The sequence below is a fragment of the Chlorocebus sabaeus genome, chromosome 8, assembly GCF_047675955.1.
Source record: "Chlorocebus sabaeus isolate Y175 chromosome 8, mChlSab1.0.hap1, whole genome shotgun sequence".
Taxonomy (NCBI): Eukaryota; Metazoa; Chordata; class Mammalia; order Primates; family Cercopithecidae; genus Chlorocebus; species Chlorocebus sabaeus.
This window is the reverse complement of record NC_132911.1, coordinates 11,042,510-11,066,791: the sequence shown is the minus strand read 5'-3', so window position 1 is coordinate 11,066,791 and position 24,282 is coordinate 11,042,510. Positions and strand designations below refer to the sequence as shown.

Below are 24,282 nucleotides of genomic sequence, written 5' to 3'. Positions count from 1 at the left end.
GACAGGCAAATGTCACAAGGATGGCAAAGTGACAGGGAAAACAGAGTGAAAAGTGTGTCCTGTGATAACACTGGAAAGACCGTTCTCTGGCCACAGTTCAAACCTCTCTTTCTCAGTGAGGTTTGTCTTCTTTCTTTTTCTTGTAATTACAGGAAGAACAGCAAACAGCACTTACAGCTGCTGCTTTCCCAGCTAGGAGGATAAGCCAGGCTCAGGCTCTGGGGGTGGAGAGATGGTCTGTTGACCTCAGCTTTACTTCCAGACCACAGGAGTCCCACATTTGTCCAAGACCTCTTTCTTTTGTCCCATGGAAGGAGGGCTGCAATGACTGGACAGTTCCACTCTCAGCAACCACTTCTGATCTTTGAAATTCTGATCTCCTTTTAACAAAGTACGGTGAGAAGTAATTTAGACTAAGTGACTTGACACCTGTATTTCCTGTTACTTTACTTTTCTTTCCATAATTATTTTAATTCCTGAAAAGTGGAAAAGTACTTTCTCCATCATGTCTCATTTTTCCCTTTTACCTTAAAAGCAAAACTCTGCATTTATTATAAACTATCTTAAATCTACTTTGGAAGTGATTTGAAAATAAACTGTAAAATAACAGTGTTGTAGGTATCTAATAAGCTTTGTGTTGTAGTCAAGAGGAAAAAGCAGTAGACACATTTAGTGGTAAGTATATGAAGTAGAAGGGACATGAGAGAATATTTAAATCATTGCTTTTCAAATTGCAGGTTGTAGCCCATTAGTGGGTCCCGAAATCAATTTAATGAGTTGCAACCAGAATTTTTTTAAAATAACGTAGAATAGAGTAGAAAATACCAGAGTACATCACACATAAAAAAAGTTTGTTAATGAAATGTTTGCTTAGGCAAGTTCTGACTTGCGTAAAATATCAAAGCTATTAGAAACTATAAAAAACAGAACAAGAACTTTGCACAGTAGATGAGAGCATTTTATTTTACTAAGAATTAGTTTATATGATTAGCTATTGTGATATCCCATTTAATTTAGAAATAGTCTTTGCAAAATCCACTGAGAAAACCACTTGATTAAATATTTATTGGGTGCTCAAATGTATGAGGAAGTGTGCAAAAAAATTTAATGAAAATACTACTTATTAGGTCCTGTAACTAATAAAGATATTCAACTATAATTTAAAAGCTCCCAAAAAGGAAATTTCTAGGCCCAGAAGGTTTCAGTGGTGAATTCCATTGAACATTTAAAGAAAATTTAATAATTTTACACTATTTCTTCCTGAAAACAAAAGGGGAGGGAATGCGTACCACTTCATCTTATGAGGCTAGTATTACACTGATACCAAAAAAAAAAAAAAGATCAATATGGCTTATCAACTTAGACACAAAAATCCCTGCAAAATATTAGCAAATCAAATCTAGAAATATATTAAAAGAATTATATACCATGACAAAATTTATTTCAAGTATGCAAAGTTATTAGGTCAATATTAAAAAATCAATCCATATAATCCACTGCAAAGAAAGAAAAAAATCACACAGTCATATCAATTGACACAGAAAAAGCATTTGACAAAATCCAACAGCCACTCATGATAAAAACTCTCAGCAAACTAGTAATAAAGGAAATCTTCTTTAGCTTGATAAAGAGTAGCTATTAAAAGCCTACAGGTAACATCATGCTTCATGTTGAAAGACTGCTAACTGTCTGAGATTAGAAACAAGGCAAGGATGTCTACTCTCACCACCCTTATTCAACGTGGTGCTAGAAATTCTAGCTATTGCAAGAGTGCAAGAGAAGTAAATGAATAGTGTGGAGACTGGAAAGGAAGAAATTAAACTGCCCCTATTTTCAGATGAAATGATTATCTACATAGACAATCTCAAGTGATCTATAAAAACTCCTAGAATTAATAAGTGAATCCAGCAACCCTGCAGGATATAAGATTGGCACACAAAATTAATTGTATTTCTATTTGTAAAAATGAACATCCAGAAACCAAAATTAGAACACAATACAAGTCACTCCAAATAAAATGAAATACTTATGTGAAGGATTTCTGTGCTGAAAATAACAAAATGCTTATTAAAGAAATTAAAGAAGATCTAGATAAATGGAGAGGCATACTATGTTCATGGATTAAAAGATTTAACATTTTAAGTCAGTTCTTCCCAAATTGATCAACAGATGTAATGCAATTTTGATCAAAATCTCAGCAAGAGTTTTTGTAGACAGAGACAAGATTACTCTAGAGTTTATATGAGAATTTTTAAAATTTTTTAGAATTTAAAAACGTCTTGGGGCTGGGTGTGGTGACTCATGCCTGTAATGCCAGCACTTTGGGAGGGCAAGGCGGGCAGATCACGAGGTCAGGAGATTGAGACCATCCTGGCTAACATGGTGAAACTCTGTCTCTACTAAAAATACAAAAAATTAGCTGCGTGTGGTGGCAGGCGCCTGTAGTCCCAGCTACTTGGGAGGCTGAGGCAGGAGAATGGCATGAACCCAGAAGGCGGAGCTTGTAGTGAGCCGAGATTGCGCCACTGCACTCCAGCCTGGATGACAGGGCAAGACTCTGTCTCAAAAAAAAAAAAAAAAAAAGAAACTTGTTAAAAAAGAATGAAGTGTGAGGAATTACTCTACCTCATATTAGGTTTTACTATATAGCCACAGTACTCAAGATAGTATGGTATTGTTCAGGCATAGGCATATACATAATTGAAACAGAATAGAGAAACCATAAATTAACCTATATAAATATGAAAGAACCCATAAATCAACCTATGTAAATATCTCCAACTGCTTAGCAAAAGAAAGCCTTTTCAACAAATGGTACTGAAGTAAGTGGACATGTATAGGCCAAAAAAAAAAACCACAACCTAAACCTCTCGCCTTATCAAATTTAACTCAGAATACAACACATTTGTAAATTTCACTAAATAAGATATATATATGGCAAACAAGCACACAAAAAAGTTCAGTATAATTAACCACTGAGGTAATGTAAATTAAAACCACAATGAGATGTTACTACACGCCTTTCAGAATTGCTGAAATAAAAAGTAGTGACAACAGTGGTCAGGTGTGGTGGTGCTTACCTATAAGATTGTATGAGCCCAGGAGTTCAAGTTCAGCCTGGACAACATTGTGAGACTCTGTCTCTAAGTAAATAAAAACAGTGACAACACAAAAAGCTGACGAGGATGCAGAGAAACTGGATATATTACTGGTGGCATTGTAAAATGTTATAGCCGCTCCAGAAAACAGTTTGGTAGTTTCTTATCAAACTAAACATGAGACTGCCATATGACCCAAAAATGTCACTCTTGGGCATCCATCCCAGAGAAATGAGAATGTGTATTTGCACAAACACCTGTACATGAATGTTCATAATAGCTTTATTCATAATAAACCCAAACTAGACACAACTCAAACGCTCATCAATATATTATTAATCTGTACTATGGAATAGTCCTCAGCAAAGAAAAGGAACAAATTGTTGATACATGGACCAACTTGGATGAATCTCCAGAGAAATAAGCTGCGGGGAAAGTCAATCCTCAAAGTTTACCTGTAGGATTCCACTTACATAACATTCTTGAACCGACAAAATTAAAGAAATGGAGAACAGATTCATGGTTGCTAGGGGTCAAGGACCATGGTGGGAGTGGGGTGGGGGAGGAGAAAAGCCAGGCAGAGGGGAGGAGCTGTGGTTATAAAGGACATGAAAGATCATTGTGGTTCTATGTCCTGACTGGGGCTGGGAGCAGTGGCTCATGCCTGTAATCCTAGCACTTTGGGAGGCTGGGGCAGGAGGGTCGCTTGAGTCCAGGAGTTTGAGACCAGCCTGGGTAATGTGGCAAAATCCCATTTATGTTAAAAAAAGAAAAAATACAAAACATTAGCCAGGCATGGTGGCACACACTTGTGGCCCCAGCTTCTTGGTAGGCTGAGGTGGGAGGATTGCTTGGGCCCGGGAGGTTAAGGCTGCAGTGAGCCATGATTGCATCACTACACTCCAGCCTGGGTGACAGCAAGACCCTCTCTCTCAAAAAAATAAAAGGTAAAAATTATATCTGACTGGATTAACATCACTATCATAGTTAGTCCATGTATCAACAATTTTACTGTATTCTAGTTTTGCCAAATGTTACCATTGGGGGAAACTGAGTCAATGTTACATGGAACCCCTCTGTATTATTTCTTACAACTGCATGTGAATCTACCATTATTTCAAAACAACAGTTTAAATTTTAAAAAGGAAACGTGAGGACTCTCTGGTCTTAGATGCAAGCAAATGGAGTAAAAAATGTATAATTTGGGCAAAGACTAAAATAACTATTGGAGGATTCTAAATGGCTTGGTGACAATGACATGCCTTCTCTTTCTACATTGCCGTAGAGTACTTAGTCCCAGTCATACCCTTGCCCATGAAGGCATACAATAATTTTGTTGTATGTGTTATTATTAGTGTGGAATAGACGTTGCCCTGTCAAGCGGTTTAATGTATGAATGTAAATATAAATCGCACATGTATAATAGGCAGCTCAAGTGTGGTTCTGTGTGAACAAGCCAATATTTTGTGTGTGTGGAAGGACATGATAATTATCCTTGAGAACAGAAGGAAAACATAACCAGAGTCCACATTTACTTTGGGGTCCACAGCTGTATTTCCTTCCCATGGAGGTTTTGCTTGTTCACTTGCTTTTGCCTTTTTCTATAGAATATCCTTCAACCACATTCATCAGCCTAGGAGGCAGGAGAGTGGAATTCCTGTGTTGGAAGGAAAGGGTTTGCACCCATATTTCTGGGGCCCTGGGGCTCTCAGGAGATGCTTCAGGGAGGGGGAATGGGTGCCATTTCTATCTCGGGCAGCCTGTTTTCTACCTACTTGTCCATGGCTTCACATTGGATTTGGTTTTAGAACAGATTCTATGGCTTCATAAAATGTTAGAAAACCACCAGCGGCTCCTGTCTGAGTTCAGCTGCACAGAACTGAGGTTGCAGCTGGAGACCTGGGCGTCTGCATTCCCTGTCTGGGGAGGGAGTGCAGAGGCTGAGATGAGGTGTGAGCCGTGTCCTGGAAGGCTGGAATGAGTGCCCCCTGTCACTGTCTCTCTGGCTCCTGCCACTGACAGCAGAATGTCATTGATTCAATGTTGCTTGCCCAGGGAGGACAGGGTGTGTCCTGCCTTACAGAAGCCTTGGGGCAAAGCCATGATATTTCAAAGCAGGAAAATCAACCAGGGTGAGAGGGACTTTTTTCTGGAGAAAATACTGTTTGAAAAATGTTTGTTTTCAAAGTCTGTGTGTGTGATATAGTGTGTGACTAATAGAAGCGATGAGAGCCCAAGGTGGTCAGGTGATTGATCAATCGATGAGAAAAGCCCCTGGAAAATTTGTGTGAACAAATACTTAGTTGATGAGCAAATGTGCAAAGCAGTGTTCAAAAAGATCTTATGAAAATATTTGGGAGATGGGAGGTGGCAGTTGCAGCGAGCCAAGATGGTGCCACTGCACTCCAGCCTGGGTGACACAGCAAGACTCTACATGAAAAAAAAAAAAATTGGAGAACTCTTTCAGTAATAGGTTCAATAAATTGACTAAGGATGAAGAATTAATAATATAATAATTTGTAATAAAATGGTGTGATAATAATAAAATTAGTGAAATTTCACCTGCGTTATTCCACGTTCAGATGAGACCAAGATGTTGACCAGAAGGCAATCTACATGGTGACTCTGGAAGGGAGCCTGGCTGAAGCAGTGACTGGTTTTTCTTCCTCATCAGCTCTAGCAGTGCAAGTGGTGATGTGTGGTGTTTGGATGGATGCTGGAAAACTAACCCTCCTTTGGTGGTGAAGAGCTCCCCTTTGATATGTCGGGGCTTCCTGAAACCTTTGCAAGACCCCTCAGCACTGATGTTAGGATCATCAGCATAACAGACCCAGCTTCAGCATGGGAGTAATGGTAAATACCAGCCAGAGGAGGCAACAGAGATGAAAGGGAAGAGCATGTGTGCCTGCCCCTCATGGTGCCACCAGGAAAGCATGGGGGACTTCAGGGCCAGGGTCCAGGGAGAGCACTTCGGAGATGAATTTCTACCTCTTGGGTCTCCTGCGGTGCTTAATGAAGACCTCTTGAACTTGCTGGGCTAGAGAAAGATGAGCTGAGATCCTGGAGTTAGTTAAATTCCTAGGAGCGCTTTGATGTTACTTTCTGGGGACTTGGGTTTTGGAATACTGCAAGATCCAGTCTCAATGTCTCTGTCCACAACGAGCAGCTTCCTCGGGAGCTTGGCCAGTCTCAATTTGTGGAGCATGGGGGAGAAGTGGGAGAAAAGCACTGGGAGGAAATAAGCCCAAAGCGTGAATCACCCCTTTCCTCCTAAAGAAGCTACTGTCAAGAGTGAATTGGCTGAAATTTCCAGAGGGCTTTTGGCCACCAGCACTACAATTAGGAAAGAAAAGCCAACAATACAAACAAATCTAAACCACAGACTAAATCACCACTCCTTGATAACCCATCCAGGAAAAGCACAATCCAGCCAGAACCGATTCCCAGCACAGGACCAGCCTGGGCTTTCCGAGCTCTCTAGAGGTCTGAGAAGATCCCGAAGGACCAGGAAAAGTGAGCTCGGACAGCAGTCATGCCGTCCGTTTTGCCCAAGGTGTTCCTAGTATACCCTGGTTAGCTTCCGGCTAACTCAAAGGATCCTTATTCATTCTCGAAAGCGTCCCAGATTAGATCATAAATTATATGGTCATCTTAAAAAGAAAAGAAAGCAAGCCGCTGAAAATAACCTACGGACTCAAGACTTCAGCAAGTCAGCTCTCAATTCTCTTCCTATGTGACTCTTGCTTGGGGTTGGCGAACCACGGCCTGAGGGACAAAGTCTGCCCAGGCCCTGCTTTTGCATGACCCACGAGCTAAGAATGGTGTTTACATTTTTAAAGGGTATTTAAATAAAAATAAATATGTGACAGAGAGCACATGTGGCCCACAACACCTAAAATATTCACTAACGCCCGGGCGCGGTGGCTCAAGCCTGTAATCGCAGCACTTTGGGAGACCGAGACGGGTGGATCACGAGGTCAGGAGATTGAGACCATCCTGGCTAACACGGTGAAACCCCATCTCTACTAAAAAGACAAAAAACTAGCCGGGCGAGGTGGCGGGCTCCTGTAGTCCCAGCTACTTGGGAGGCTGAGGCAGGAGAATGGTGTAAACCCGGGAGGCAGAGCTTGCAGTGAGCTGAGATCCGGCCACTCCACTCCAGCCTGGGCCACAGAGCGAGACTCCGTCTCAAAAAAAAAAAAAAAAAAAAAAAAAAAAATTCACTACCTGGTGCTTTACAGGAAAAGGTTGCTGACCCCCTACCTGGCCACTTGATCCTGCAGCTTTGGGTAGAAGGCTGGGATCTTGGATCATTATTGATGTCTTTGGCCCCAAAGAATGTTGACGATTCTGCATCCTCATCCGACGTTTGCCAAATCCAAGGCCCAACGCCGGGCCGCCCAGTGCTGGAGAGGCAAAGCAGTGTTTGTGGAATGAACAACATCAATGCAAGCATGTCACGTACCAGAGAATCCCATGCAGAAAGCAAAAGGCATCTGTTGAGATTCCCTCTCTTCTCCTCCAAGGGAAGGTGATAAGAAGGAATGAGGTTTAGTTAAAGCCTTTCCCTGCCGCAGAGGGTTTCTATTCTGGTGGAAGGGAATACTGCCGCCAAGAATTCTGCCTCTCTCCTGGAATGCCCCGGTAGCTACGGTTCCTTGGTGGTTTCCTTCCACCAATTTAGCCTGAGGTTTAATCAGGCCCTCAGAGACCCACATCATTTCATTCTAACTTTCATACTTCTACGCGGTCTGTGGTCCTGGTACATACTGAGGAAGCCCTTGGGAGGGATGTGACTTTCCCTGTATAAAAATGATTTTGTTCACTCCTCTCCTGGAAACTGTATTTCTCCAGCATGAGGGACAACTTTGGAGAATCACCATCTTGGTCTCTCAGTTCTGTGAGATTGTTTCTGGTTCACAGGGACAGTTCTTGGAAAAAAAGACCTGTGTCATTCTCCTGGCTCAGTCATTGATGGGCTCTGGACTAGAAGAAGTTCACTCAGGGCCTTTGTCTCTCCCTCCCTCTCTCTCTCTTTTTTTTTTTTTTTTTTTTTTTGAGAGTCTCATGCTGTTGCCCAGGCTAGAGAGCAGTGGTACAATCACAGCTCACTGAAGCCTCGAACTCCTAATTCAAGTCATCTTCCTGCCTCAGCCCCCTGAATAGCTGGTATATAGACACGGCACCACACCCAGCTATTAATTTTTTTTTTTTTTAAGAGATGGGGTCTCACTATGTTGCCCAGGCTGGTCTCGAACTCCTAGCCTCAAGTGATCCTCCCAAGGTGCTGGGATTACAGATGTCAGCCCAGCTCACTGTACCCAGCCACCTTCCTCTCTTTACCCATAAAAAGAGAGCTCTGTGACATTTCTTCCAGCCCAGTCACTGAGGATGTGATGAAGTCTGAGCGAGTGTCTGGAATGTGATTCACTTGCGTGATTCCTGGAGAGGACACGAATAGTGTACAAGGTGCTTCTTATGAGAGTCTATATTTAGAAACCTCTTAAAAATGAACATGTTGGCTGACTCTCAAAAGCATTCAGGGCACTGCTAGGGCCCCTGGTTACCTTATTCCTACTAAATATGCTCAGGGCCTCTTTAGTAGAGCCACTGACAGGAGATGGGAGGCCGAAGAGGTCAGTGGCAGAGCTTGGATTGGAAGCCAGACTTCTTGAATTCCAGTACCTTCCAGTGGCTCTCTATGCGCACCAGAGGCGTTACTCAGAACATGCGAATGTCCTTTGTGGGAGCTGGGGGAAAAGCACCTGGCACTGCTTCATATATGGAAGCCGAGCGGTACATGTTCAATTGAATTACTCAGAGGTGGACATTTGCCATTCTGGGGACATTGCTCTAGAAAAGTGTTTTTCTTTTTCTCATGTTGTTTTTATTCCAGACATCCCTGAGGTGTTGGTCTCACAACTTACGATTAATGATTATTAAAACCGCATGTGAAGGCAAATTGTGGGCAGAGTATAAAAATCTGGAGAAAGTTATGTACGGAGCTCACTTTTCGCATCTGCACACTAGCTGCTAAACTTTAATACACTCTACCTTTCCACTAGAGCCACCGCCCACTTCCCCCGGGTGGCAGACGACTTGTTGACATGGAACTTCAAGATGCAATTTCCCAGCCTGCATCTTGTCTTGAACTTTGGAAAAAAAGCAGCTCTGGAAATCTCACTTCTCACTTTGGGTGAATATCCACTACCTATCAGGGGCTGTTTTGTTTTGCTGGTTAGTTTGTTTGCTCAAGCAGTTAAAAGCTGTAATAGCCACTTACAGTTTTCCTGCTTTTGTTTGAATACATCTGTCTGCACTGGACTTCAAGTGCAAATGACAGGGTAAGAATGCCTGTGACCTAGGGTGATTAAAAATGGGTGCAGAGTAACAGTAGCTCCTGTATCTCTTCCCTAAAACTTACCTTCTCAGCTAAGCTGTGACAACTTAAAAAAAGCAATTATCTCCTCTCTGCCTTGCACCTTTAACTGAGGCATTGACTGTGAGCTTTTTCTTTGGAAACCTAAGATCGATATGTGGAAACATATCAATTTGAAATATTACTCCACTTACTCTGGCTCTAAGAATAGAAGGACAGTTTCAGTTTTGTTTTGTCTTCCTTTATTACATTTTTGCTCTTGAGATACAAACAAACCTCTCATACCACACAAAAAAACATCCATTCGTGGGATTTTTAAAGTGCATTTCCCCTTGAACTTTGTGTACAAAAATATTTATCTTTTAAAACATGCAGAAATTTCTTGACAAGGCACTTTTAGGTATAAAATGAAGATGAGTCCTTGGTTCTACATTCGCATTGAAGTACAAGTGAAACATCCTCACAGCTGCGCTCTCAAAGCCCTCAGAGGTCCAGCAGTCTAAAAACTCGTCAACAAGACCGAAAACATTCACAGCTTTACAACGTGGGTTGCAGAGCTTTACAGCCATGACCAGGAAAAACTGCCCATAACAACAGCTGTCCTTCCCAGTTCCAGATGTGTTGTCTCACTGCAGGAATTAAGATAAGCTGCCAAATTGTCTTCGTGTGACCCTGCAAGATCCCATTATCCATGTAACTTCTTGTCTCCAATTTCAGTGAACATGTCAGGAGAGATGTGATCGGGACTCTCCCAGGACTACATTCAGGTGAGAAATTTTAGAAGAGGAAACAAATAAAAGGCAACCAAGGTTTTCATCCCCTATCCATTGAGAGGGAAGATCCAGAAAATGGGCAGTTCCAAAAAAAATGAACACTTTCTTGATTGATAAGCGTATGTGGCCCATTTAATGTCCATGTGACTACAACTAATGCCTTTTGTCAAAAAGAAAACGGTTTGAAAAGATCAAAACCACAAAGCAATCTCCTAACAGTTCCAAACTGACATCTTCTAAAAATGTATCGTATTTTACCACCATTAAAATGAAATCTTAGAGGTAAATTAAATTCTACCATTGCCTCTGAAATTGTTTTAATTTCTGGAGAACTGCACGCCTCCATTATTTCTCACCAGCTCCAGTAGAACAATAATTTTTTTAAATAAAGAAACCCACTCAAATGCTTCATGTCTTCCAAGAGATACTGAAAGCTTATTTATTAATTATCTGTATATAATCCAGCTTATTTATTGTACCCAGCTGGCAAATGCTCTGCAGGGCACTTGAGGGAATAAATATACAACAAAAATGCAGTTGCTTCCCTGTTCCCGGACAGCTGCACCTGTGCCAGGTGGCTGGTCTTTCTGGGGCAACCTGGGAAAGATTCTGGGACTCAAGGGTCACTTGTTACCATAACCAAGAGCTGTCTGAAGGCAAATCTACAAGTTAGGCTGCAGTGAAGTCTCCAGCTAAGGAACCTGTCACCCTCTGAAGTGTGTAGGCTTATCTACTGATGAAGAGCTATCAAACAAGGAGAGAAGCCATCAGTGCAGCTCCTGAGGCCATCTGAGAATTTCATGGGACAGAACTGGGCCAAAAGGAAAAAGACTGTTTGTGGCAGGAGGGTAGCAGGAGAGCGAGTGGTAAACAGAAGCCAGCTTGAAGCAGTATTTTTCAGACCCCCATACATCACTGAATGACAGCCCTGATGAGGAAAGTCAGGCAAGTAGAGTCTTTTATTGGAGAAGAAGGGTCTCTGCGAGCAGGTGAGGACTTGCCTTCTGAACTGTGTGGTGGGGTGAGCATCCCAGGTGTGCTGGCTGGGGTCTTGCAACCAGCGCCCCTAGCAAAAAAAGCCAGGGTGAGCTGGGAGAAAGACAGGTAGTGGGGAGGGTTTATGGCTGCTTTAGAAGAGATAGTTATCACTGAATTATCATTTTTCAAATTTTGACATGGGAATGTCTTAAGATCATTATTAGATCAAATTCAACTGACTTTATTAAACAGAGTCACTGCAGGCCTTTTTCTTATGAACACAGAATGATCCTTAGTTGGGTAACATGTCAATGCCAGTGCACTCTGTGCCTTTCCTGCATTGTGGGGAGGGCCCTTCTTAATGCAAAGTAAAATTCAGGATCTACATGACATCAGTTTTATTGCATTTAAGTTCGATTTATGCTATTAATAGCTCTGATCACCAAATTTACAACATTTAAAGTACTGTCTGTTACCCGATATCTGGTATGTTTACATAAAACATGGTTCTGCCCAGTAAAAGCGTAAGGTAAAAGTGTGATTTCCCCTAAAATTATATTATCATGTGATCCTAGAGTGTTACCCACCTGGGAGAGGTACAAAAAACAAAGCATTAGAATTCAGGCTAAGAACAGCCAGTTTTAGGAATAAGAATTACATTGAATAGCATTTAAGAGTATTTAAAAAGTCAAGGCATCTTAAACTTCAAAAATGAAAACAAAAACAAAACACCACCAACAACAAAAACAACCTAACCCCACCACGAAACTCTAGGAGCCAAGGCACTCAATAGCTGCCTGTTGGTTATGTACAAAGCCACCGATGGGAGGTCTTTTCAAATTACTCTGGAAAACCCAAGCACAAGACTCTTAGCTTGAAAAGCCTAACAGCTGTGCCTCCAAATCCAGGCAACTGTGCTTCCACTCCTCTTCTTGCTTGCCTTAGGAAAACTTCACTTTAGTAAGATCAGGCAAAACAGCAAATAAAAGAATCATTTAACCAAACTCCAAAAACAAACAAAAATAGAAAGAAAAAAAAAAAAACCCAATTTCCTACAAATATACATGTAAAAATATATTTTTAAAGCACCCCTAAGTAAACACCAATCTTACCCAAGAAAAATCACAGGTTTGGGGTCTATCTGATAATGATTGTCCCAGAGGTCTCTCTTTTTTTTTGCGACACAGTTTCACTATGTTGCTCAGGCTAGAATGCAGTGACATGATGATCTTGGCTCACTGCAACCTCCACCTCCCGGGTTCAAGTGATTCTCCTGCCTCAGCCTCCCGAGTAGCTGGATTACAGGCGCCTGCCATCACACTCAGCTAAATTTTGTATTTTTAGTACAGATGGGGTTGCACCATGTTGACCAGGCTGGTCTTGAACGCCTGACCTCAGGTGATCTGCCCGTCGTGGCCTCCCAAAGTGCGGAGATTACAGGCATGAGCTACCACACTCGGCCCCGGAGGTCTCTTTCACAACAGCACTAACCAACAGACTTTAGTCCAATATGGTTAAGAACAACGAATCTCTGAAATGTCAGAGTTGGCAAACATTTAAAATAACCTGTAAGAACTTGGGTGAGGTTTTTCTCCCCTATCCCTTTGCATACACACCATAAATAAGAACACCCAAATCCGTGTCCCTGGGTGCTGGTAAAGTGTTCTAGATATTGTAAATCACAGTCAGGATAAAACCATTTTCTGAAGGTTTTGAGGAGACATTGGATCTGCAAATCAAATGTCCTAAACACAGCAGAGAAGACGACGCTTCAGGAAGGGAGATCCAAAATTCGTTCATAAAGAATGAAACCAGCCAAGTAAGTTAAAACAAATCTTGTCACTGAGCTTTCCAGGGAAAAATCAGATTTTTCCGGTGATTCAGGGTAAACGTGGGGACTTAGAAAGCTCCCCCTAGAAGGCAAGAGGAGAAGTGGAAAATGTCCCCACTCATGACTGTCCTGCCTCGTCAGAATGCTGCAATCTGCGCCACCGCACAGGAGCCGGTGGGCTTCGATGACTGGTGTGTTGCTCTCCGCTGGAATATATCTGTGGGGTCAAGAAGAGCAGGGAGGAAATGCCTATCTCAATCACCAACTATTTTGCCTTTATTATCTTTTCCTGAACGTCAGATCAATTGTGGAAAAAACATAAAATGCAAAAGATGAACTTTCAGAAAACAAGAGCCAATCCCATTTCTCTTCTGCAGCTGCCCTGGAAACGCGCGCCAGGTCCGTGTGTCACAGCACAGAGGTACACGTGGACGGGGAAGCACAGCAGCTTGCAGGAAAGGCCTGGCTGGCAGAGAGCACCCAAAGATGAACACGACGAACAGTGAGGGTCCGACGCGAGGTGGCTGGGGGCGGCTTTTTCTGCTCTCCTCTGAGCGGAGAGCAGAGATTCTTCCAGCTTCATCAGCTCCTTCAGCTTCATCAGCACTGGCACAGGCTTGGTTCCCATCCATACCCTTTCCAGCACAGACCTGCACAGACTCTCGTGGCTGCCACAGTGCCCAAGCGTGCCAGCCACCACCGCTTCTTTGAGGGAGACACCAATTGTGTAATCTGAACCTGGCTGGATTTGCTGGTTTAAGAAAGAAGTGAAGAGGATCCTTTTGTTTTCCCAAACTGGGCCTCATGGAAGTTCCACTTTGCTCCTCCCTGGCCTTCCATCTCCACTGCACAGTGAGCAGAGCTAGGCTTGTCTGCGGCAGCTCTGCCATGCCCTGTCACCCGCAGTCACTAGTAGTAGGGCCCTAGCTTTTCGTATCCCAAGTAACTTGGCCACTCTGGAAACAGACCATAGGAACACCGAGGGCTTCCAAATTGGTCAAAGGATATTCCCAAATCCGGTCCATTGTGGGGCTTGGTCGTTCCCTGGGTGGATTTTAACTCAGCCCGGATGATCCTATAGTTCTTGCCTCTGTTGCTGTCCCAGTGCGTCTGTCCATTGCACTCGTAGTACACAGCAAACTCCATTCTTTCGTAAGACTGAATCTTCTCGGGCAAGCTGATATCGAAGGAGAACGTGTCCCTGTCTGAACCAGCATAAGTGTCCTTCACGTACTGACAAGGAAAGTCTGTGTAGCTCTTCCAGGTGTCAAACGTCATCCTTATTTTCACGGTCTTCTCAAATGCAAGGTTCTGAACCTTCACAGTGCCTGCAATGGCCCTGTCCTTGAGCACACAGTTCTCAAGGCAGACGTGGTCAGCCTGAAGTCGATTTCTAAAGTCTAAGTAATCTGCGGAGGGCTGGGAAAAATCCAGAACAAAGCTCTCGCTCTCTGCTGTCGTCAAGCTCACAATGCTGTCTAGGAGCTCGGTGATGTTGAATGGGATATCTAGCGGGTCATCGAATTCTGAGAACACTTTGACCATTGTCAAGGCCAGCCCTTGGTTGTCTGCGAAGGACACCCGCTTTTTCACCTTCTTCTCCTGGACAGCCGGGGCCACCATTCCACTGGCTTCCTTCTTGCTGCTCAGCTGAATACAAGGCCTCAGTGGTTTGCTGGGCTTTGGTGAGATCTTAAAGGCAAACCTCTCCCGGCGCAAGGAAGGAGCCATGCAGTCGTATCTGTACTCGATGTCCACAGCCATCATGGGGCTAGATGAATAGGCTAGAACCCTGGAAAGGGAGAAGAAAGAAAACAGCAGAGCGATCAGATCAGACAGGTGTGTAAAGGCATCATTCCAGCAGGGGCTGGCAAACGATATTTCCTTTTATCTCTGCCCACATGGCTACAGGTCAGGATTAACTCTGGTGTGCTCCAGCACAACACGGGTTTGAGGGAAGATTATGCTGTGCGGGGGACGAGTTGGGGGGTGGGGTTCAAGGTTTAAACAAACAAAAGAGTAAGAAACCCACCAGTTTTAAAACTAGATGCGTAGGTTTTTTGGTCAGCATTTCTTGGGGCCTTCTGTTGGCTAATGTGCCACAGAGGATAATTAAAAGGGCATATTACTGTTTTAAGATTTCCCAAACCTATATGACTAAAAAGGTGTCTTCCACAGATAGACACTATTTATTTGCGTATTTTTAGAGACAGGGTCTCGCTCTGTCGCCCAGGCTGGAGCACAGTGGCGTGATCACAGCTCACTGCAGCCTCGACCTCCCAGGCTCAAATGATCCTCCCACCTCAGCCTCCCAAGTAAGTGGGACCACAGGCGCAAGTCACCACGCTTGACTAATTTTAAAAAATTTTTGTAGAGACAGGTCTCACTATGTTGCCCAGGCTGGTCTCGCACTCCTGGCTCAATCCATCCTCCTGCCTTGGCCTCTCAAAGTGCTGGGATGACAGGTGTGAGCCTCTCTACCCACACTTTATTAATTGAGAAGTAAAAATTGTATATTCTTATGGTGTACATGTTTCCATATATGTATACATTGTGGAATGGCTAAATCGAGCTATTTAACATGCAGTATATCACACTTTTTTTGCAGTGAGAACACTTACAATCCACTCTCAGCAATGTTCAAGTATATAACATATCATTACTAAGTATAGGCACCATATTGTACATTAGAGCTCTTGAATTTATTCCTCCCTGTCTACCTGAAATTTTGTATCCTTTGGCCAAAGGATACCTCTCCAGTCCCTCCACCCCCAGCTTCTGGTAGCCACCATTGTACCCTCTGGTTCTATGAGTTTGACTTTTTCAGATTCGACGTATAAGCGAGATCATGCTGTATTTGTCGTTCTGTGTCTGACTTAATTTGCTTAACATCCTCCAGTTTCATCTATGTTGGCACAAATGACAGGATTTCCTTCTTTTTTCAGGTGGAATAGTATTCCACTGTGTTTATATGCCATGTTTTCTTTATTCACTCATCTAATGATGGGCACTTAGGTTGATCCCATATCTTGGCTTGGTGAATAATGCTACAATGAACATAAGAGTGCAATTAACTCTCCGATATACTGACTTCAATTCCTTTGGATATATGTCCTGTAGTAGGATTGCCGGGTCATATAGTAGTTCTAGTTATGGTTTTTTGAGGAGCCTCCCTACTATTTTCCATAATGGCTGGTACTAATTTACATTCCCACCAACAGGAGACAAGGGTTCCCTTTTCTCCACGTCTTTGCCAATACTTATTTTCTTTGGTCATTTTGAAAATAGCCATCCTAACGGGTGTGACGTGACATCTCATTGTGGCTTTATATTTGCTATAATCTGATAAAAAGAAATGCACTCATCCCACAAATATAGACTGGGTGTTTCCTATATGCCAGGCATCGAGCAAGACACTGGGATTCAATAGTGAAGACAGACACAAACCTGCTTTCATTAAGCTTATGGTAGGTTTTTAAATGTCAGGATACCGTTCTTTTAAAAAGAACCAGCAGGCCGGGGTGGTGGCTCACGCCTGTAATCCCAGCACATTGGGAGGCCAGGCAGGTGGATCATCTGAGGTCAGGAGTTCGAGACCAGCCTGACCAATATGGTGAAACCCCGTCTCTACTAAAATTACAAAAATTAACCAGGCATGGTGGTGTGCACCTGTAGTCCCAGCTGCTCTGGAGGCTGAGACAGCAGAATTGCTTGAACCCAGGAGGTGGAGGTTGCAGTGTGCAGATTACACACTCCAGTCTGGGCGACAGGGCAAGACTCCGTCTCAAAAAATAAAAATAAATAAAATAAAAACAACCAGCAATTTAGTATTTTTAAGCCTTTAATATAGGTGAATATTTTTTTTTCCCCAAGTAAAAAATTGGCTCTATAAGAATAAAAAGCAAACAGAATCATGCTAAACGAGGATAAATCTGAGTTAACAAAAACTATATTTTCTATAAGGAAAGGTAAGTAAAAACAAAAAAAGATTAAAGACAAACTGTGAAAATATTTTACAATAAGCATAGAAGCAGAGCTAATACCTTAATATGTAAAGTGTTCTTACAAAGCAATAAAGTCAAATATTCCACATAGAAAAATAAGCAAAGAACGTGAATAGAAAATTCAGGAAAAAAAATTTTACAGTGGCCTATAAATATGCAAAATGTTCAACCTTATTATTAACTTAAGAAGTATAGATGAGAAACAATGTCTGTTTTTTATTTATTGAATTAGGAAAAAAATTTAAAAGATAATACAAGCTTTTTCTTTTTTTTCTTTTGAGATTGGGTCTTACTCTGTCACCTAGGCTGGAGTGAAGTGGTATGAACATGGCTTATGGCGGCCTCCACCTGCTGGGCTCAAGCAGTCCTTCCACCTCAGCCTCCCGAGTAGCCAGGACCACAGGCACGAGCCACCATGTCCAGCTAATTTTTAAAAAACATTTTTTTGTAGAGACGAGGTCTCACTATGTTGCCCAGGCCAGTCTTGAATTCCTGGACTCAAGCAGTGCTCACACCTCGGCCTCCCAAAATGCTGGGAATTACAGGTATGAGCCACTGTGCCCAACCGATGCAAATATTTTCATTAGTCTAAATTGGCACGACCTTTCTAATTTTTTTTTATCATTTTTTATTCTAATATCACACAGAGACATTTATCCTAAGAATTAAAAACACATAGAGGTGAAGGTACTACAATGTTCAATGCCACATTATAGGCGGAAAAAAGATGACAAAATAACCTAGATGACCATTAACAGGTGCCTGGTTAAATCAAATGTACCACATCCATGTGATGATGTACTTTTATTTTTATTGTTATTATTTTTTCCTTTTTTGAGACAGAGTTTCACTCCTGTCGCCCAGGCTGGAGTGCAATGGCACAATCTCGGTTCATTGCAACCTCTACCTCCCGGGTTCAAGTGATTCTCCTGCCTTAGTCTTTCGAGTAGCTGGGATTACAGGAGTCTGCCACCACGCCCAGCTAATTTTTGTACTTTTAGTAGAGACAGGGTTTCACCATGTTGGCCAACCTGGTCTCAAACTCCTGACCTCAGGTGATCCGCCGCCTCGGCCTCCCAAAGTGCTGCGATTGCAGGCAGGAGCCACCAAGCCCAGCCCATGTGATATAATTTTATAATCATCATTAAAGCCATTATTTTTAAAAAAGATTTAAATGAAATGAAAAAATTATATTTATGTCTATATATATAGAGAGAGAGAAGATAAAATTGTACGTAGAAACTAGACTTGTGGTGAAAAAATGCATTTGACCCTTCAATGACATGAGTTTGAACTTTGCAGATCCACTAATGCTCAGATTTTTTTTTTTTTTGGAGACAGAGTCTCGCGGGATCTCGGCTCACTGCAAGCTCCGCCTCCCGGGTTCACGCCATTCTCCTGCCTCAGCCTCCCAAGTAGCTGGGACTACAGGCGCCCGCCACCTCACCCGGCTAGTTTTTTGTATTTTTTAGAAGAGACGGGGTTTCACCGTGTTAGCCAGGATGGTCTTGATCTCCTGACCTCGTGATCCGCCCATCTCGGCCTCCCAAAGTGCTGGGATTACAGGCTTGAGCCACCGCACCCGGCCTATGCTGATTTTCTTCTGCCTCTGCCGCCCCTGAGAGAGCAAAGACCAACCCCCTCTTCTCCTCTTCCTCCTCCTCTTCAGCCTACTCAATGTGAAGAGGATGAGAATGAAGACCTTTATGATGACCCACGTCCACTTCATGAATAGTAAATATACTTTCTCTTTTCTTTGATTTTCTTAACATTTTCTTTTAGCTTACTTTAAGAATACAATATACATTACATATAAAATACAAAATACGTGTTAATCGACTCGATGTTATTGGTAAGACTCTGGTCAACAGTAAGCTATTAGAAGGGAAGGTTTTGGGGAGTCAAAAGTTATATATGGATTTTTGACTGTGTGGGGGCTAGGCTCCCCTAGACCCCATGTTGTTCAAGGGTCAACTGTATTATGTAAATGCGGAGAAAAAAGACTAGAGATATATTTAAAATCAGAATACCTAGGTGACAAGATTTCAGGAATTTCTGGTTTCCTGGTTTATATTATCTTATATTTTCTAAAATAATATTGCATCTATCATCAGAACAAAATGAACCTAAAAAATCCTCAAACATTTTAAGATATGCCAAAAACCTATCCCAACACTATTGCCTCACTAAAGCTGAGCACTTTTTTTGTGAGACAGGATCTTGCTGTGTTGCCCAGGCTGGAGTGCAGTGGTGCAATCATACCTCACTGGAACCTCAAACTCCTGGGCCCAAGCGATCCTCCCGCCTCAGCCTCCAAAGTAGCTGGAACTAAAGGTGTACACCTCTGTGCCCAGCTAATTTTTCAGTTTTTATAGAGGCAGGGTTTCACCATGTTGCCCCGGTTGGTCTCAAGCTCCTGAGCTCAAGCAATCCTCCTGCTTCAGCCTCCCAAAGTCTGAGCACTTTTTATCATTCTGATTACCATGGCAAATTTATATTTTGATTTGACAGTTTCAATGGACTAAATTAAGGAAATGAGTGACAAAACTAGGATTAAAATCTCAAGTCTGAGAATCACAGAACACAGGATCTGGATGAGTCCCCAAACCTATCTCCTCTCAATCTAGCCCCCTCCTTATGGCACAGGTGTAGGTGTGTGATAACGTGTTGGGGAGCTCACTCTCGAGCAGCCATGGCCACCCCAAGAAGTGACAGGCAACATGCCAAGTGTCTTCTGTAAAGAGCTGGGACCACTGGTTCAGTTCCATAGATATTCTCTCATTTTCACCCTCTGACTGTGATTAACCAAACATGTAAAGAAAAAGGGTGAAAGGACAAACACGTATCAGATTTGACCCCATTTTTCCAAAAGTACAGCACTTCCCTGGGATGCAAGAAGCACTTACAGATGGTCAGTCAGAGAAATACACATATTCAGAACCAAATAAAACAATAACTTATGGCCAGAATGCAGGTGCTTAAACATTCATTTTAAAGGATATCTGTCTCACTGTTTCCCCTCTAATAAAATCAATCTAGTGAAAATGTTAAGGGCAAATTTGCTTTCAATTATCTGTTCTTATACCCACGTAACTGTTCTGGAAAGGAAAGTTCTGACCAAATTAGGCAGGGCAGGTTTGCAGAGGTTCAATGGATTGACTAACAGGTTCAATGTGAAAAAAAAATCCTATACTTACCAAAATATCTAAATTTTAGTTATTCTTGTCCTTTGCAAAACTGTGTTGGAATTATACCCTCAGCTCTAACTTTAACACAGGTAGTGTTTTTGTTTTGTTTTGTCTCATTTTTATTATTTATTTATTTTTGAGACGAAGTCTTGTTCTGTTGCCCAGACTGGAGTGCCGTGGCGCGATCTCAGCTCACTGCAACCTCTGCCTTCTGGGTTCAAGTGATTATCCTGCCTCAGCCTCCCAAGTAGCTGGGATTACAGGCATGTCCCACCACCCCCAGCTAATTTTTGTATTTTTAGTAGAGATGGGGTTTCACCATGTCAGGCTGGTCTCGAACTCCTGACCTCATGATCTGCTCGCCTCGGCCTCCCACAGTGCTGGGATTATAAGCATGAGCCACCACACCCAGCCTCATTCTTAAGTAAGTATAAAGACCAAACAAATGGCTATATCTGGCATCCCAGTGACCCCCACTCTACCCATCCTGAAAAATCTGGGTGTGAAACTGAGGGAGGAGGGGTTCCTCTTCACAGCTTCCTCCTCACCTGCGTCAGCACAGGTCAGCTGCAAGTTCTCTTTGCACCTCCAACAAGCCTGCAAACCAACCTCCTACGTGCTTTCCTGCATGTTAGAAAAGGCTTGGAAACTCTCAAGATATTGTGGAAACAGAATTCCAAAGCAAAAGGATCAAAGAATATACACACTTACAGCCCACTAGAGCCAGCGTCCCAAGTTCTAATCCTGCAGGCTGAAGAGACTTAGCTGAAGACCTTGGTAGAGTTTCACTGTTTCAACCCAGAGGCATAAATTTGCCCCTGAGATCCCTTTTATCACCAAACTGTAAGAACAAGCAGAAGTCCAGCTTGGAAAGGCCAGGCTCCAGTCAGAGCCAGAGCTAATTAAACAATGCTGCCGGCACTTGCAGGAGTCAAATTGCTATTGCAAGATACTTCCATGAAAGGCAAAAGTAAGGTTATGATGGCCCAAGATTATCTGCAGGACTACTACCCCAGGGACATTGCACAAGCAACCCCAGTCTAGAATCCCTTCACTCTGTTTGTGTGTCACCATAACTGCAGGTGAGGACATTAACCGTGTGACCTCAATCTGGGGTATGACTCGACTGTCAGTCACCTGGCCTGTCCCACAGATAGCTTCCAGCTTTTATTTACTGGGTCATTCTCCAAGAATCAGCACACCAAAATGCTGGTTTGGTGTAGGCTTTCCTGACCTGCTCAGGAACTCCCTGCAGACTGTGACAGGGATGGCTGCCACCATTCAGAAGTACTCCTAGCAACTGAGATGTGCAAGGTAATATTAAGTTCCTGAAAAGACGGCACCTGGACAGGTGCTTCTTTTACAAATGACATGAAAATGATCGGTTCCAACACAGGATGCACCAGGCTGCAGCCCAGCCTCCTCTCCTGAGAGACTCTTTGGCTACTCCAGCTCTATCCTTTTCCCAGGCCAGGGAATATGACTCACCAACGTTGGCCAGGGGAAAACAAAAGAACCAGAAGTTATGGACATACATTTGAACCATGAGAGCAGGATTCAGGATCTGATACCAGTTGCAGGAGAGGAACAAGAGTGTATGAGTGCTGCTCCCAGGTAGGTATGAATTCTCAAACACTTGCTTCCATAGAGATGCCTCAGAGCTCAGGGATCAGTTTCCCTGGTGAGGGACTGGGCCATGCTTGAGGGTAGATTTCAGTGTTCATGGCTAAGACAGGGCAAACCCTAACAGATCATGGAGATAGTTTTGCATAAATGCTTTCTCTGTTCCACTCATGACAACACACCTTCTCAAGACAGCTGGCCAAGGTGAGACAGCCATGGTGATAACTACAGACCCGCACAGAAAATAAGCCCATGACCTTCACGGTTTCAGGCAGCTGGCCTACTGACTTTCTGGCTGTACCTTTCATAGGGAGGAAACCTTTTTTGTATCAGGGCCATGACATCCCCTCCATTCTCTCATTCTCTCTCTCTCTCTCTCTCTCTCTCTCTCTCTCTCTCTTCTGATAAGAAAAGACAAAAAAAGGCCGGGCGCGGTGGCTCACATCTGTAATCCCAGCACTTGGGGAGGCTGAGGCAGGCGGATTACCAGGTCAGGAGATCCAGACCATCCTGGCTAACACTGTGAAAGCTCGTCTCTACTAAAACACACACACACACACACAAAATTAGCCGGGCGTGGTGGCGGGAGCCTGTAGTCCCAGCTACTCGGGAGGCTGAGGCAGGAGAATGGCAGGAGAATGGGGTAAACCCAGGAGGCGGAGCTTGCAGTGAGCTGAGATCGCGCCACTGCACTCCAGCCTGAGCGACAGAGCAAGACTCCGTCCCCCCCCAAAAAATAAATAAACAAAAACAAATAAAGAAACAAAAAAATCAGATGCACAAGCAACCCACCAGGAACACTGAAAGCTGCCAAACTGCATTCAGTAAACATTCACAACCAGGTTATAATTTTCATTTTTAAAGACATGGCCATCTACCTCCCTCCAACAATTAATTCTGTGTTCCCTTCCAAAAAGTTTCAGTGATCCAGCATGAGGAGAGTGCACGTCTTTTCCCCTTATATTTAGACCATGGGGCCCTATTCACAGCCTTAAAGGCTACTTGTACCCCTTGATCCTGTCCCCATCATCCAAAGAATCTTGATATGTGAATGAGGTTGCATATTCTAGGAAAGAGGCAAGTTCAAATGACACAGCCCCTGCCGTCTGAAAACGTAGGAGGGAAAACAGGGCACTAGGCTAGGAATGCCCGCACCTTGCTTTGTTGCTGGAGCGAGTCACTCAGCGGCTCTGGGCTTGAGGTCCCCCTCCAAGGTCCCTGCTGGCCCTGACATTGTATGTTGCGACCGACGCCTGGTGCCGCGTCTCTTCCCACTAACTTTTTTCCCTAAATACCTCAACTGTACTTTTGTGGTAAGTCCTCCAGCTGCCTTCACTTTAGTTTTGGCTCCTGGACAACTCTGCCCAAGGAACCATTTCCTCCTCTCCTCCTCTTCCTCCCAGTCCAAAGCCCTAATTGTCTCTTCTGCTGCACCCTGGGTCTCCCAGGCAGGGCCCGCCACTCAGACCACAGGTTCCAACACCTTCCAAGTCTCCAAGTTCCCAAGTCCAGCCTTTCCTCTGTTTTCTCCTCTTTTTCAGAAAACAATGCTCTGACAGGCCCCCAAATCTTCCAGTACGTCATTACCGGCCCCCACTCCCTCTTTTGCAGCTACTGTGCCTTCCACACCCCTTTTTTTGGATTCCAAAGGGAGGCAGGAACAGGCCAGTGCTCTCCAGGCTGGAGGATCCCACCAGTTATTCTCCGACCCTGTGCCCTCCGTCCAGCTCGGCCAGGTCTGCACTCCGCCCCCAACCTCCCTACAAGCTTCCTTGGCCTCGCGCGGCACCCACCTTTTGGGCCGCAGAGAAGCCCCCTCCCCAGCTCGCTCGCCGCATCGGAGAGCCCGCAGGGTTGTGGCAAGGGCGACTACGTGAGCGTCGGTGTGTCCGGGAGGCAGGGCCTGGGCTGGGTTCCCGGAGATGTTGGCGGGGGGAGGAAGACGACGAGGAGGAGGAGCCCGTTATCGCACCCGGGCGGGGCCGGCAGCGGGGCAACCCCGGCCCGAGCAAGCAGCGCGACACCAGCACCCCCGCGCGGCCGCCTGGCCTCCGCCAGCCCGGGACGGGGATCGTCCTGTCGGCCTCGGTGGCCTGAGAGCCTACCAACTCTATTTCCTCGCGTTTTATAGGGAAACTAAGGCCCGGAGAGAGACGAAGCAGCTTGTCCTTAATCTCCAAACCCCACTACCCAACTTTGGAGACGTCTCCAGACCTGTCGGGACCCGGGACTGGGAACTTGTGCTAGGTTCGAAGCCAGAACAACAGGTGGCAAAGGGATCAGCCGCCGCAGCCGCAGCTCCCGGGTCACGGTCGCAGCCGGGCCCAGCAGCGCGGTGGAGCACGTGGGCCCGGGAGGCGCTTCCCAGCTGCAGTCCCTGGATCGCCCTATCCACGATGAAGCAACAG

The 24,282-nt window shown here is 44.1% G+C and overlaps 2 protein-coding genes across 3 annotated transcripts in view; one reads left to right on the top strand and one right to left on the bottom strand.

Annotated features, from left to right (window-relative positions):
* ERI1 (exoribonuclease 1) overlaps positions 1-18,888 on the top strand; it is a 137,012-nt gene extending 118,124 nt beyond the window's left edge. Inside the window, exons 7-8 of one of the 2 annotated variants that reach the window (XM_007961680.3) lie at positions 153-391; positions 18,405-18,421. In XM_007961680.3, the coding sequence (XP_007959871.3) occupies positions 153-368 (216 nt within the window). In that variant the 3' untranslated portion in view covers positions 369-391; positions 18,405-18,421. Of the gene's footprint in view, positions 1-152; positions 392-18,404 lie in introns of both variants that reach the window. The other variant, XM_073017937.1, reaches the window with a different exon arrangement.
* On the bottom strand, positions 9,703-23,788 carry PPP1R3B (protein phosphatase 1 regulatory subunit 3B). The gene is made up of 2 exons (XM_007961677.3): positions 23,668-23,788; positions 9,703-14,851 (listed from the first exon to the last, which is right to left on the bottom strand). Exon 2 carries the CDS (start codon positions 14,824-14,826, stop codon positions 13,969-13,971), a length of 858 nt encoding a protein of 285 aa, XP_007959868.1. The 5' UTR covers positions 14,827-14,851; positions 23,668-23,788; the 3' UTR covers positions 9,703-13,968.
* Positions 23,789-24,282: the final 494 nt, after the last annotated feature.